The sequence below is a fragment of the Ptiloglossa arizonensis genome, chromosome 9 (assembly GCF_051014685.1).
Source record: "Ptiloglossa arizonensis isolate GNS036 chromosome 9, iyPtiAriz1_principal, whole genome shotgun sequence".
In the NCBI taxonomy this organism is placed as follows: domain Eukaryota; kingdom Metazoa; phylum Arthropoda; class Insecta; order Hymenoptera; family Colletidae; genus Ptiloglossa; species Ptiloglossa arizonensis.
In genome coordinates this window covers 5945194-5962096 of record NC_135056.1, presented here as the reverse complement: position 1 = coordinate 5962096, position 16903 = coordinate 5945194, and the positions used below count along the sequence as shown (strand labels likewise).

The 16903-nt window shown below is 30.7% G+C and overlaps 1 protein-coding gene across 2 annotated transcripts in view; it reads right to left on the bottom strand.

The window, feature by feature from the left end:
- The window catches only part of Ine (solute carrier family 6 member inebriated), a 36363-nt gene that overhangs the window by 16646 nt on the left and 2814 nt on the right, over positions 1-16903 (bottom strand). Inside the window, exons 1-2 of one of the 2 annotated variants that reach the window (XM_076319882.1) lie at positions 13123-13254; positions 10630-10820 (exon numbers count right to left, since the gene is read on the bottom strand). In XM_076319882.1, the coding sequence (XP_076175997.1) occupies positions 10630-10820; positions 13123-13184 (253 nt within the window). In that variant the 5' untranslated portion in view covers positions 13185-13254. Of the gene's footprint in view, positions 1-10629; positions 10821-13122; positions 13255-16903 lie in introns of those variants that run through there. The other variant, XM_076319881.1, reaches the window with a different exon arrangement.

Genomic DNA, 16903 nt, shown 5'->3' with positions numbered 1-16903 from the left:
AAACCCATTAGTATTTAAATTTTACTGTAAGTTCATAATTTTTAACTATATTTCATTAAAAATCTCTTACAATAGTTAGTAGAAAATATAAATAATATTTAACTTTTGATCATTTATACTTTAAGTTAATGTTTGTAATTAAATGAAAAATGCAACGTATTCTAACTATTTTATGCCTTGAAACATTGATAAGTATGACAATCATTCTTCGATTATATAATACTTGTAATTTATTATTTTATTCTCGAACCTTGGTTTCCCTCTATAAGCCCCCTCTTTCGTGCTCTACACATACAAATCTACTTTCTCGATGAATAAAAACGTTGTTACTAAATCTGCCTGTAATATGGATTTATTAAAGGTTGCATTAAACACGAGTCGTACGTAATAGTACTCAACGTTAATCGTCATTCTGTGGGTAGTAACAAGGTCACTGGATGTAACTCTTTATTCGTAATAAACGATGATCGCCGTCCAGTGGATTACGACTTAATTTGGGAATGAGCATTTAGTCCAATCAAATTGTAGAAATATATTTTTGCTCTATATAGCCATATCGTAAATATATTTTTTACCTCCTGTTATTACATATCTTTTTGGTTCTCGCTAAATTTAAAATCGATGGCTTGCGTTATTTCACGATTTCTCGTATATGGTGAATTTATTCGTCTCAATGAATATTACACGGACTTTATTGTATCAACAATTAAGAGATTCAGATTAGTGCTTGTGAGAAGGTAAAACCAATAATTAACGATGATGATCCGAATAAACTTACTCGTGTACTTTTTTTTATTTATTTATCCCTACCTTGGTTTCTACGGAGTGTTTGTTTTATTTCGATACAATAAAATACCTTTTACGAAAATGATGTTACGAAAAAATGTTTTAACAAAAATTGTTTGACACGGAGGGGAACTTTATGCGATATAAATAATTTCTTTTGTATTTAGTATGATGAGTCAAATTTTTATGTCAATTTCAGTTTTTTTAAATAGAATACTATAGTTTTGTGTACATAGTACTGTTGTGTATGTTAAAACGCATTTAAGTCGTTTCCGTTAAATTTATTTTAACTTACTCTATCGAACTAAGTATAAAAAAATGTAGAATTTTATCTAGAAAAATGAAAGTGACATTAAAATCTCGCTCACGATACCAGGTACAATAAAAATATTTATGTCATATAATGCACTCTTCCATATCAAACAACTTGTGTTAAAACATTTTTTCGTAACATCACTTCCTTAAAAGATATTTTACTCTATTGAGGTAAAACAAACACTGTATATAGAAAATACGGAGAAGTATAAAGAAAATTAATTTATGGCAGCTAAAAAGATTATAAGGTTTAAAATGTCAGAAGATTAAATTACGTAATGTTTTCTAGATAGAGTCTAAGAATTGCAACACTCCAGTATATATAAAATTGATAACTGTGGTAGTCATATGACAATAAACTAACAATAAACACACCGAGAGTCAAAATACATAATGTGGAAGTTCCAAAAGAGAGTTTTGCATTAATATGCTCGTTTGAGTAATTTAGCATTATTTGTAGATTTCACAGGAATTAGCTGAATTTTTGTACAATTTTAAAAGACTTGTTAAGTACTATTAAGCACTTACACTGATGCATTATCCTATTATATACGTTAATTTATTGAGCATAATTGTTCTGTTAATCCTATTGGTGAAAAATAACTATTTTTCTCAATAATTTATAATTTTAGTCAAATGTCTTTATAATAATTGTATTTCTGTTTATGTTCTATCCAAAAAATATTTTACGATAAGCTTTCAATGAGTTCGCTGCAGAAATTCAATTACGTTTCCCAGATACTACGACTATTATTGTTTCCGGTTGTGACACTGAAATAATTCGTGCCGCGTCGGTACACCTCACGCATATGTAAATTAATTCTACGAATGTCATACCGTGCTAGTCGAACAAATCAGACAGCATTCTCTGATTTGACTTCGTAATGCACGATATAACACGATTACCGAAATGATCATTTCGATGTATGCAGTAATGATATCCTTTTGTGTTCCCTACTTACAATTCTTTTCCTCAATTCTGTCTGATGGTAGAATTAAGTTCAATACGTAATATACTCACTACTGTTAGTAGATATTTAAAGTTTATTTCATTAGGACCGGATAGTATCTCTATAAAAGGAAATAATTCATTAAGTGTATCTGCAATTTACATATTGTAATCGTGTAATACTTATAAAAGGAAATAATTAATTTAAGCTCTGCTTGTATAATTCAACTGCAAGTAATTTTTTATACAATTTTTATTCTACATATAAATCAGCAAACATACGAATAAGAAACTAACGTAAATGAGAAAAATAAATAGAAATTGTGTGAGTAAATAAATGCTATTTTATTGGCAAATAAGGAAATAGAGGTTAGATGGTTGTTAATGAAACTAAAGAAATAAGAAGACTATTTTGCGAATACCTAAAATTATCCGTGGAGAATTTTCAAAGGATAAAATAGAAAATAAAATGCTAAAGTGGTAGAAACGTTTTCACTATTTGTAAGATATGTGTACACATACTGTTATTAGAAAATTGTTACAACGTTCCAAATATTTTTATAAGCACTCCAAATTTAGTAAGTATCAAATGATTCGAATCTCTTAAAAGTAATGTTTGATATTTCATTTGTTATTCGACATAGACATATGTTTACTAAATTAGTGACATATTTGAAACACAATATTGTAGCAAAGATATAATCATCAATTAGTAAGGGGAAACACGATCTAATAGCATTTATGATTTTAGCTTCTATTTTGTTCGGTTAGGTTTCGATACTATTAATAAGTCAGTTATTTTTTCCCAAGTATCTATTCAATAAAGGTTTGGAAAGATTCTGATAGGATTTAATTATATCGATGAGTATTGCTATTGCTGCTCGAGGTATCCATATAGGATTCGAATAGATCCCATGAAGTTTCAAGAACACTTGTGATATCCTTGATCCCATTGTTAATTTTTTCATCCTTCTACTCCCCCATTTAGACCTTCATTTCTGCAAGTTAATTTTGGTTTCATCTTGTTATGATTTTACGCTGTCTATTATTATAAATTATTGACTAATTGTGGGTATTTAACAAACAACAAAGACGTACTAATAAAAAACAATATTACAATTAATTTCTTTCAGTCTGCCATTCATCGTTTTATATTTTTCTTTACACACGAAACTTGAAAACTAACTCTTCTTGTACCGATTCAACTAGAAGATTGTGTAATTTTATTAATAATTTCTTTAATTTTGTTGATTTCTTTCATTGTTCTGATAATTATTTCAAACTGAGCTATCTTTATCTAACATATTAATAATTGTACATTATATGGTCATGTCATTTTCAACAAACTTTGTGCTCTACTTCATAATCAATTTTCTGTACCAAGATTCAATTTTACTAACAACGTTTCATTGTACTTACATATATGCTTCTTGTTTTACTTGCTTTACGTTCAAATAAGGACGTTACATAGAAATAAAATACAACACGTATGTTTTGGGTTAATTCTGTAAATTTAAATGTTACTGCGGGTAGATGTACTAGCGTTAATTATGATTACATCCTTCCAAGACTCTATTACTTCCTTCCAACACACACAACTTCTCACGAAAAAGGAAATTAATACTGATAGCATAAATACGCCGCGTACCTCGTGCAAATTAGAGTGTTTTATATCTTGGTAACTTCCCAGTTCAGCCACAGTTCTTTAGTAGCCTAATTATAATATTTTGCGAGTTAATAAATATTGTTATCTTGGTCTTGTTACAGCTTATTTAATAGTTTAATATTATTAAGGAATTTAATGAATTTAATTCTTATTGTTTATCGGTATTGTATGATTTTGTTTTTCATTTCATACGACCTTTGACAATATTTATAATAAGATTGAAATGCATAATGAATCAATTGAAACAGGTTAATTTACATAAATTTTCAAATTTTCATTCGATTTTAATTAAATTAAAATTTTAATTTACTTCGATTTTAATTAAATTATTACCTTGAATTACTATTATGACTATTGAATTATCGAAATTGTTTCTCAAAATGTACGAAAGGATATTTTAATTAAATTTTACTGTCTTACTTTCAAGCATCTAAGGAATGCAGAGTTCGTTTATCTTATCTCTAAACTTACAAATGACAATTATATCATCCAATTACAATACCAATTTGTCTGCTACTCTAATTCATCACTTGAAGAAATTCTTTTGCAAATACATAAATTTGATAAAACTTTTCTTCAAATCGGAACTCGTTATCGTATAATGTTTACTTACCCATACTGAATTATAAATAAAATTCAAGTTAGGTCACACCCTTAATACATTACACAAATTGTAGAAATATGGTTCACGAAAAGCGTATTTTATAAAATAAAACCGATGCATTTATCACTTACGTCTTCATCACTTCCTAGTATACCAAAGGAATTAGTTTGTAAAATATACATAAAAGCCTGCCATTCTGTTCAAATCACTATACATAGTATGCTTCGTATCGTTCATAATCTTATTGTCTTGGATAAAAGTGCTAATAATGGTCGCGCCATTTGCCAGGATTGCCCGATATTTTCGTCGTTTTGCTTTTGAAAAGAGCGCGCCAGTTCGTCGCGCCGAAATCAGATCGTGCCACCCGTTCGGGTTTTCCGGTTGTACAATTTAACGAACGGTTAGTCGAAATGATACTCGACCAATTATTTCCACCGGTGTCATTGAAATCATTTACGATGCTCGCTGGAGTAGCTACGTTCGGCCAAGGTCATGTATCAAGTTCCGCGAGCAGATTGCGCCACGTCCGGACTCCGTCGAGATGCTTTCAGACTTTGAAAATTAGCGGCGGGCAACACGATACGCACTTGTGTTACGGCCTGGCGAACCGAGAGAACGTCTGCCCTTGTTCTGAATATATTTCCTAGGGTATCGTACAAAGGGGATGTCGCGGTAAAATCGCCGCGGTAGTCCCTGACACGCGATATTCAAAGTACATGCGCACGCATGTCTGTTGGAAATTGCGACCGTCTTCGTTTTGAACCTTGGAAGAACACTTTCTACAAATTTACTTTACTCTTTGGAGGAAATCGCAAGAAATTATTTCGTAAATGAAATACACCGGACAAGCGCAGCCTGATGTGTATTTTGTATTATAATTTGATTCTTTACATTGGGATCGTCTTTGAATTTCAATGAAGAATAATTGAAGAACCTTGAGTATCACAATTTTGATATTTTCACTCGATTAGAACGAAAATGGTAACTGTGGGGGAACAGGTATTCTTCGGTTTTTCACGAGTGATTCTCACACGGATTTTAATCTTACATTGTGAAGATTACATTGTATAATTAAGTCGAAGCACTATAGTAGTCATACCAAATGTATAATTATTTTGTCATCCCTTTAGTCGACAAAATTTTGTTAGGTAATTTATGTTGATTTAATCCTTATTATAAGATAAAAAATTTGCTTGCTACTTGTTTCCCTTATGATTGATACTGTTATAATATAAAACAATACGTATGTTAAGTGCTAATCCAACATCAATAGTTATAAATAACTTCAAATTAATATTTTGTAAATAGTTATTAATTATTTTAGTTCATTGTATTAAACTATATGGATTTTTATCTTTTTTACTTGAATACAATTTGATATGTTTGATTTGTTCTTTAACTTTAGTTCTTTAGTTATAAATTTACTTATGAATCCATTATATAGATTTTAACAATTTTAATCAAATTACATTGGCAGTTAGTAGAGTTTGCAAACATTTAATTAGAGCTTGCAGACCCGAACTTTTAGATCTTTATTGGTAGGAAAAACTGATAATAAACTAAAATTGTACTTAGAATATTAGTAAAAAAGAACTTATAATGGATTGCATAATTTGAAAATATGCAAAAATATTAACCAAAATTAATATTATATTTACGTGGAAATACTTTAAACAAAATTATTCGCATATCTACATATTTTTATAACTATTGAGAATTTATTTATTCATAACAATTTTGGAATATGTTTTTAATTCTCTCAAATTAAACAATTCCATTATAAATTCCCTCTTACTAATATTATAATTATAATTATAATTTATACCATCGGAGATTTACAGTTACTCTACTAATAGTACAGTGTGATTTAATTAAGTAACATAGACTTTTCTAAGGTTAATTGAAATAAAATTTACAGTGTACGCGTTCGTATACATAGTGTTGTTACTAAGCGATTCCAGACCAAATGTTCAGTTCACGTATGTAGGTCCACAGATCAATCCTTTCAGAGTAAACAACAATTTTCCATTACGTAAATGTACGTAAATTATCTATCTGCGTTTATTCGTCACTTAAGGTACTATAATAATCCTATACTAAGTAAACGGAGGTCGACACATACAATGTCTTTTATAACATGTTAAAATAATAAAGTGATGGAATAATTCTGGGAAATCTCTGATTATCCTTTGTTTTTCCACTATAAGCAACCAGTAGAAATAGATGTCTATCTATATTATTATTTAAGTAATATCATTGAAATAAAAAATTCCGACTTGAACGGAAACGTACCTTCGTTAATTTAAATATTTTTTATTAGTATATTATTTATAAAATTTGTTATTTATTAAACGTATGGTTTGGTTATGATTAGGCTAAAAGAAAATATTTCTTTGAAGACTTATCTACTGATTTTGCAGAACAAAAAACATCTAAAATAATTATTTTCTTTATTATTAACTTTTTATTCGGTTTTTCGAGTACCATATAATTACTTTGCATTAATGTTCAAAGACAGTGATTACTAACAATAAAAATCCCTTTATTAAAAATCTTAATATTTATTGCATTAAAAAAAGAATATGGAAAGTTTTATATGTAACATTAGAATTCAATTCCACGCTGCTAATTATGTTAATAAATTTGTACCATTTAATGGCAACAAAGGTATGGTATCCGAACATTTATAAGAAAATAGTTTCTTTACAAAGCTATTCTACTTCAAAAGATAAAAATATCGTAAGTATCGTATATTAAGTTTGTTAACATTAAATGTTAATCTTAGTAATCTGACTTCAAAAGAATGGAACTTCATTTAATTGAAAGAATTATAATGCGACTTTTGTCATTTTTTTCGCCAATTAACTAACTTTATCATTCCAGTTTGATACAAATTAGAAATTGTGGAATTTATTACTATATCTTTTATCGGAAAAAATTTATTTCCCACGAAATGACCTAAATACTTAAAGAAGTGAAGATCCACCAATGAAATATCTAAGAAACGGAGAAAACGCATTTTAATTTCATTTTTCAATTTGCTAAGTATTTTTATTGTCATCCATGTTTCATTAAATCTTTGCATTAGGCGTGCCTTTCGTTAATTTTAAATGCATCTCGTTAACTTCTTTGCTGTATTTTTTCAACTACGATTATTGTTCTTTGCAATATTTTAAAAGGTTATCGAGTAAAACTTTAATTTTACAAAGTTCCACTATCCAAACGTGTGACTATTCGCACGTTCTATTATCACTGATAATTTATCAGACAAGAGCATGTACACCTAGATCAGTGGTTCTTAGCCTTTTCAAGTTCATGGATCAATTTAGAGACGAAAAATGTAGCATAGTTTTTAAGCACAAATAATTATTTATAGTAATGGAATCTTTACTGAACTCATAAGAACATAATCAAATTAGGGATTGCTCGAAGTGTTGCGAGTATTACACAATTGGAAGGTTTTGAAGTATTAGACACCTCGTTAAATAATAATATTATTTGAATAGATCTAATTGTTGTATAATTATTTGGAGTAACGTACTGTGTTTAACTAGTTCGATTTTTCGTGTGAAGGATTTACGTTGCAAAGGATAAACACGTACTCTTATCACGGACATACTAATCGTGACAGCCGTATGTATGTCACAGCAGCAATCTAGCACGTACAAATTTGTTTTCAACGAACATCTGTTGGGAGCGTTCTAATAAAGGCGTTTCCAACCGAAGTGGAATCTATTATCTTACAATCGTGAAAAAATCTGATCATCGTAAATACGATACTTTCGATCGATTGTTATCGATTTCAACCTCGATTAACAAAAATCTGATGTTCCTTCGAGTGAAGTACTTATGTACGTGGCACTAAACATTTTTACATGTTGTAAAAGATGATTCTCTTTATGAAGCAAAGTCTATACATTAACACAAGTTACTATCACTTTAAGTAAATTTAGTAGTGATTAAGTATATTTAGTAGGAACGATTACCAGATTTAATGACAGATAATATAGTTATCAAAGAGTACAGCATTATAATATATCAAATGATTTACTACCTATAGAAAAGTATCAATGAATATCAATTAAAACCACTGGTATGTACTTTGTATTACTAAGTTACTAACAAACAGAAAAGGGCACATTCGAGTGATTTTGTAATTAAATGAATCTTGCAATAAAATACTGAATATATATAATATTTAGTACTTATGTTAGAACAAGTGATTAAATTTTTTAACTTGTATTTGAGACATTGTCGAATATCAAATGCACAATAGTGTATTCAATATACCATTAATGAAAAATATTTATATTCAGTTTCACTGACAAATAAAACATACAATATCCTCTCAGGACATGCTTATATAGTACTAGTATTGTGCTTACTATTTACACTGCTTACGAACAAATAAATAAAGTTAAACTACTATATATTGTTTACAAATTCAAGTATTTTAGAAAAAGTGTTTAGAAATTTATAATATTCAGAATTTTTTAATATATATATATATTTATTAATTGATGTACTTTCAAGAAGTTTGATCCGAAGTTGTAAATTTAATTATATATTTATTCATAAACAATTTATGAATGTGTATGTTTTTAATCCGAAATTTATCACTTTCATGAATATGTAGGAACTCCTTTTAAATAATTAAATAAACTTGTGAATTTATATGGGTAATTTATATAAATTAATTTTTATAAAGTTCTTTAAATTTGAATGAATGATGAAATTCATAATGAATTCATTAAAAAATTATAAAAATTGTATGCAAGATTTATAAAAATTTATAAATAAGTTTTAAAAAGTTTACAAAGATTATAAATGTTATAAGGCTATAAATAACTATTATACTTATTTCCTTATATCAAATTTATAGAGTAAACATAACAGTAATACCATATGCATGACTACGGCATACATTTATGTAACTCTTCCAATAAAAATTTATTCGTTCTCCATTCGTTGCCTAAATGTTGCATTAAAATGTTGCATTAAAATGTACATTCAAACCAAATGAAATATTCTTAATTTACGCACCCTTTGAATGTGCAATGTTAATGTATTTGGCATTCACTTACTAGGCAATTATAAGGTATGTACTTATGTATTTATTATTCGAGATGAAAGTGAATAAAAGTATATATTATACAATTGCACAGCTATCAAATACAACGTGAAAATAGTTTTAAACGTTCAACTACAAACAGAATACAAATTAGTAATGCATTCGCTGTTCAAATACTTTTTCAAATATATTTTGCCCATTTTTAAATCAGATAGATTAGTATCAGAAATAAAAAACAAAATCAGTATGAAATAAGCAGTTTCAAATAGATACAATTTCATGCAATTATTTGAAGTTGTAGTATTTCATGCGGTTTAGATTTTGTTCCTCATTTTTTATGCATTTACATCACGATAATTTCAATACCTACTCTGGCATTATACGGTATTCAAGTGATCGATATTATTTACTATAAAATTATTAATATAGAACATCGATATCAAATACCTAAGAATTCAATTTTTTGATGCTTTTTATCATGTACTTACTTTGCTATCAAATTGTTCAAGTATCATCAATAAAATCATCAAGTGGATTATAATATAATTTGGTATCGAACAGCAACAACCAAACTCGATACCTATTTCATATTTCTATGAAAGTAGCGATACATAATTTGATTTTTCACAAAAATATCAATCCCCAATTAATTTGAAAATAGTAGAAGCATTATGCGTATGCTGAACCGCATTTTTTAATTTTATATTTTAGTTAAAAATGTTCTGTTCATCGGTACATCTGCGAATATCACAAACTATAGTATATTTAAATATGTACTTATATTTATTTTTATTATATACTTGTATCAATTTTCAGTACCGATACATATCGAGGAATCGATTCTAGTTTAAATATTTGAAATATTAGAAACAAAATCTAATCAATATAAAATGAACAGTCGCAAACATTACATACAACTTGTATAAGTTCAATTACTCTTATCGGTTAGCTTTTATAATTATTTGAAGTTGTACCATATTTCATATTTTTGATACATTTACAATAGTGCAGATGCCTACTATTATTATACAGTATTATCATATATTCATTGTACAAGTACTTGAAATTTCAATATCTATCTCTAGATATTATCAAGTACTTCGGTATTGAATTGTTCGAATATTAGCAATATGTAAGCTTATCTATCGCATCCCTAATACTTATGAAGAATATGGTCTTATATATATATATATATATATATATATATATATATATATATATAGTATGCAGATACTCACCGCCGCCACTTTTGTAGCATAGATAAGGGAACCTCCAAACATTGCCCAGACCAACAGAGTAACTGATACAAGCAAGAACAAATTGCACTTTGTTGGCCCAATGCGGTCGTCTCGGTTGTCTGTAGTCCCCAAGGTCTTCAGCATCTGCATCGTCGAAACTGGTGCACACGGACAAATCGTCTTCGAATGATCTGAAATCGATAGAGGTCACCTTGAACACGATTCTTGAATCGCGAGTGAATGTACGAAGTTGCATTATTAGATATTTTATAATACAAAAGAACCTTGCTCATCTGAATAACTTGGGGTCGTGATATTAGAATAATCCAACAATTGCATTTTCATAAAGAGAAGTATCGCCTAACAGAGAAGATTTTACCATTGAAGATAAGGATCAAATTTTACACGAAAACCTGGTAGCTTTCGTTGTCCTCTATTCACGTTTCTCAAGCTTTTTCATTCACCAACTAACACAGAATCCTTATTACGAAATTTCTTTACCCGCTACTTATTTTAAAGTTATTTTTGAAGCAGTAAATGCTTCGAAAATGTGTACAAATATTATTTTAATTATGTAATATACTTCCACATTATCCTCTCTTTTCCACTAATTCTATTGCACCTTACACGATAAGTCTTATCATTTTCCATTTACTGCATTAGTATTGTTTAAAAAATGTACAGTACGACAGGTTGTGTAAAATTTTGAGTATTCCTTCTATTTTTACTTATCTATTAGAGAATATGAGAATAAAAAATAATATACATAAAATATTTTATGTTTAACCATACGTCATACGTTTATTTAACAATTCTAATTTTTCTCTGAAGACAGTCTCAAAGTAGAAATCGAAAACGCTAAAATTGATTTGATGCTTAAGGTTTTAAAAATCACAATACATGCAAGCACTTTAAATAATTTGAATTATGTTATGGAATCTATGTGTTTTCGACTTTTAGATGGACTTTGTTACGATAATCGAAAGTTCAGAATATGCTGCAAATGATCAAGATTTTGTTTAAATATTTTATAACGCTCTATTGACTGAGAATTCATTGTGTTAGTTCATCTGTTTAGATATATATTGTAAGTAATGGACAGAAAATTAATATTGATAAATTACGTATTTCGACAGCTTTTATTACTTCGTGTATTAATTTTTGTATATCTAGTATACTACTTCATTCATACTATCGATCAGACGAAAGAATTTATTTATGGATCTTTCTAAGTTAAACACCCGAGTTTCTAAGCTACAAAAAATCTGCTGGAAAAGTTCCAAAAGTTGAGTTAAAAAAAATTCACCTATCACTGTCATGGTTAAACACACAGGAATAAAGAAAAATTATATACCATTTAGATATCGAAAAAATGTTGTATAAACCAGATTAGAGAAATATATAGTTTTCCATATAGTTTCCTATATAGTTGTCAAAATGTTATATTTAGATAATTAAAAATAATTATCGGCTGTAACTTTTCTATTAAGAGACAGAATAAACTGTCCAACTACCGGTGGCAAGTTTCGATGCGGAAGATTAATTACGAACGATCAATGAATCCACTAAATAATTTTCTGCGACACTATTGTAAGAACGTACTCTGGTATCGAGAGATCCTATTAATTTTTTACAATGATCTCGAACAACATTAACGCGCTCTTCGACTCGTTTCGTTCGACGATAGAAACGTACGAAACGTTGAAACGTATCCCGCGTGAATTATATGTTTAAAGTGCGTTCAATTTACATGGGACACAGGACGAACAATATTATGCAAGTCGTTGCATATTTATCGAGCACTCGACACACGTTTTACCTGTCGATCTGAACGGCGACACGCCTTCTATCAAACACGACGATCGTAATATTCGCTCACGGCGTGTTACACGAAACGTCCGTCAAGAGATAAAAGCGTGAAGTGTCGCTTTTCATTTAAGCGATGTCTACGAATCGTTTTTGTCTTCGTATGTGCTCTCGCAACTTGCGAAACCTACGACGAACCGGTTAACTTTAATCACTCGTTCCTCGTCGAGTCAAGAATCCCGAATCGAGCCGAGGCTTATCTCGGTGATTTATTGAAATCGTTAGGACGACGTGAAAAATTTACCGTGTCCCGTCCGCTCGATAAACCGTTGCTGAAGAGACGAGAAAATCGGGCCCCCGTAAGTCGCCCTTATTATGATTAACGATCGTGGGAAACCGGGGGCAGGGGGGCCGGGGGATACAAACGAAGCAACGAAGGACCTTGACACTAGCTGTTATATAAGCACCGCGAATGAAGAAGAATTTTTACGAGTTTATCGCGACCTATGGTTTGCGACACGGCAGATGCAAAAACGATGTCGCGCTATGACGGCGAGAGTTATGGCAATTGACAAAGCCGAATAATAAACACGGCGCACCTATGTAAATTCCTCGGATATTTCATAACGGAGAAACAATGCGTAATGGCCCTACACGTACCATAGGAAAACAATAGTAAATTATTACCGGCTGATGCGTTGTTGGTAAATTTTCGAAGATACGTGCAATGCCGTGTGATGCGCCTCCATTTGTATTCGTACGAAAAATCGTGCGAAAGGTTCTCAGATGAGCTTTTTGGTGGACTCGTTTCTATTCGTAATGTTTGCATTCACCGTGTTAATCGATTGGATGACAAACTGGTTCAACAACTTGCTCCATAAATATCGTGTCTGTAGTCAGTGACGAACTACCAGTGAATTTTATGACTGTAAAAACGAGGCTCATTTTCATAATTACAAGGTGATTTGCACGAATGATAAATGGGTTTCAGATAAAATATTCAAATATAGAAACTGCCTTTAAGATGTTTCCACAGGCGTGTGATATTAAATGTATTAACATGTATTAAAAGTATGGGACGGTAATGCCAGATAAAGCTCCTAATTTCAAATATAGATTTACATATTAAACACCGATCGAACACAATTTGTGTTATTCGTAAATTTATCGAACAATTCGATTCAGGTTTCTATCGCAGAAAAAATTCGTAACAAATGGGATCCGAAAATTTCATAACCCTTTAAGAATTATCTTAAATGCGACAATTTCATGATCGTTTAAGAATTATCTCAAAGGATCGTGCAATTGTCGCATCCTATTTGTTACGAATTTTCTCTGCGATTGAAATTTCAATCGAATTTTTCAATGGGTTTACGAATTACGTAAATTGTGGTCGATCGGTATTTAATATGTAAACCTACATTTGAATTTTAGAAACTTTATCCGGCAGTACCGTCTCGTACTTTTAATTTGAACAAATTAAAGTAATTAACAAAGCAAGGAACAAATTTTCGTTCCATAGAAGACACAATAGACGAAAATTTAGCAAAGAAAATTATGATACACGATTCTTTTTCTATTAAAAAAAAAAAAAATGAAATTCGAGACTTTCCGATAATATCAAAAAATATTATTGAAATAAAGTGTTATTCGTTATTCGATAAAAACAATGCAACATCAATGATGCAGTACATTGACTCTTTTAACGAGTGATAGGATCATATCTACAGAATTCTAGTACAGAACATTGGGAGCACAATAATGCCTCCAATCAATTAAATCGTTCATTTTAGATCTGGAATTTCAATTAAGAATTTTACAAAAGTCAATCAGTGTTTTGTCCAGGTTTTGCTCTGTTTAATGAAGTTCTAAATCCAGGAGGAATTATTGAATTTATCGATTAGAACGCTTTTCAAAGCCATTCCTTTTATTGTTTAAAATGAAACATGAACGAAGCCGGAAATATTATTCTGAGAATATTTCTCAATAAATTAAAGTTGATAAAATTGATTTAATGTTATTTGTTCTGTAAACGGAGTATTCCATGCAACGGCAACAAATTATATTTTTAAAACTCTTGTAGATTGAAAAGAATGTCATATGGCAAAGTTAAATGGATTGGAATGTTTTGTTATTAATTTTATGCATTTTCATGAATAAGATTTCATGCAACATTCTTTAGAAGAAATTATTATGGTACTTACGCCTTAAAACTGCTAGCTTAGGGATTATTACAATTAAAAATTTCCTTAGCCCATTTACTCATCGAAATTGATTTACACGTATTAGTTGTTATCGTTTAAGACTAACTCGATAACAAATGTTTGAATAATTCTCCGCACTCTAAACATTTTCTTCATCTTTTTCCACATTATTCAAGACACGAATTAGGTCTTCGTCGATAATTTTCTTGTTTCTTCCAAAATAAGTCGTTTAATGCAGGAAATTTTAAATTGCAATAACTTCCAAATTACTAGTTAAGGTATAAGTCCCTTTACGAATAACACAAATTGTGGACATTAATAGTTTTTTATAGAGAAGAAAAATGTGCATCGATTGATAAATTTAAGAATATCGAGTACGATATAAAAAAGAGGTGTAATTTTTGCATGCATTAATGTATAAAAATGCATCACACGAATAGTAGAACATGCTTTGTTCTAAACTATTTTGTTCGATTACATTTTTTTCCATCTACCAGCGTTTCCAAAGTATACCTTGTTGCGTGGAACATCGTGTATATCATAGATAAAATGTAAGAAACAATTTTGATTAGATTTTCCATAATCCTTGGTACAATTCGTACATCGACGATTCGACCTTGGTTTCAGATTCTCGTCGTAATTTTCGTAATTTACGTCCGACTAATCAAACTACATAACTTTTTATACTCAATGGTAATTATAGTTTTCTATCGAGAACCTAAAAAACTGAAATGGAAACGTCGATGCACGAATTATATCAATTATTCTGTAAAGTTTGATAAAAATTGTTTCTCATCAAAGATGAAAATCGTTCGATAAAGAGATTAATTTCCGTACCGATTGAAGCTAAATAAATGACAACAAAAGGGCTGAATTTCAATTGCAAGGTATTGTTTAAACTACACTCATCGTTTTCCTATTCTCGTAAATATCCACTATTTACGGTGAAAAAATTTCGGGCAATAATCCGGAGCGACACCTTCTAAATGCAGGTGATTGCGACAGGTGATTAAACGAGCCGTTCCATGCAGAATTCATTAACTTCTATAGAGTATAGAAACGTCGAATGTGGGGCAACGATTACGATCCTTTAAACGGTCCCACTCCGATTTCAATGGAAGAAGCAGGGCAGCTACAACAATATACCGCATGAACACCTACTTGTAACAAAAGTATGGTCTTACATTGTACACCTATTATCCACTTACGTCTCTGGGACAATACGCTGGAATTGCAGTCCCTGGATGACGAGACCACGCTTTACAAGCAGTTCGGACGTACGCGGCATCTCTGTCACCGAAATCGTGACTTAGACAAGCATAACAGTCTGATTTTCACTGTCGTCGCCACGTTTCGAACAATTTACTCCCGAGAACGAGAATATTCCACGCGGTTGTCAATTTTCTCAATGCTCGAGTCGAACGTATTTACGCTACCTTTCGAACAATACCAATTTCTGTTATTCTACACAGAAACGATTTACTGTTCGATCGAAAATGCAACGTAGAAAATACGTGACTCGTTCGACGAAGAACAATTTCGACGCGAGGATAATCGAGATTCCGTAATCGGGAACTATACCGTGCCACATTTCACGATCGTTCTGAACGAAAAGGATCGGAAGTCTTATTTTTATGCAACCGGATGACGAAACGAACCGTTTCACGTTCTACCGTTGTTTGGTTTTCTCGTTAGATGCTATTTGCGAGTTATGTGGCAAATGTGAAATCTGTACATCGCGTTGGTCGTAACGATCGAATTATAAGAATATCTGCAACGTTGGATTTGGTAGTAATGGTGTTTCATTTTCTCACGTGCTTTTCGATACTCGATGATTTCGAGAAACTTTCGAAAAGTGGTAACCGATTGTGCCTGCGAGTTACATTCAAGTGTACTATTACGTCACGTGAAATCTGAACGTTGCTGTCAACGCGATGATCGAATTATAGCAATGCCCGTAACGTTCTATTCGATATATCGATTAAGTTTTATTTCTTCCTTGGTATCGATACTCGATGATTGGTACGAGTTTCTTTTCCCAAGGACATTATAGTTATTCGGTTAGAGCATCAGAAGTGGAAAAAGTCTGAAAACTTTTAATAAACCGTTTCCGTTTTCAGCGACGAGAAACAAATATCGATCGTGACTGTGAGTTTCAAATCTACGTTTTAACCAAATCGTGTCTGAAATACAAACTTTTCTACCACACACGCTCAAAATTTCGATCATCGACATCATCTACAGGACACGAGAGACACCGATTA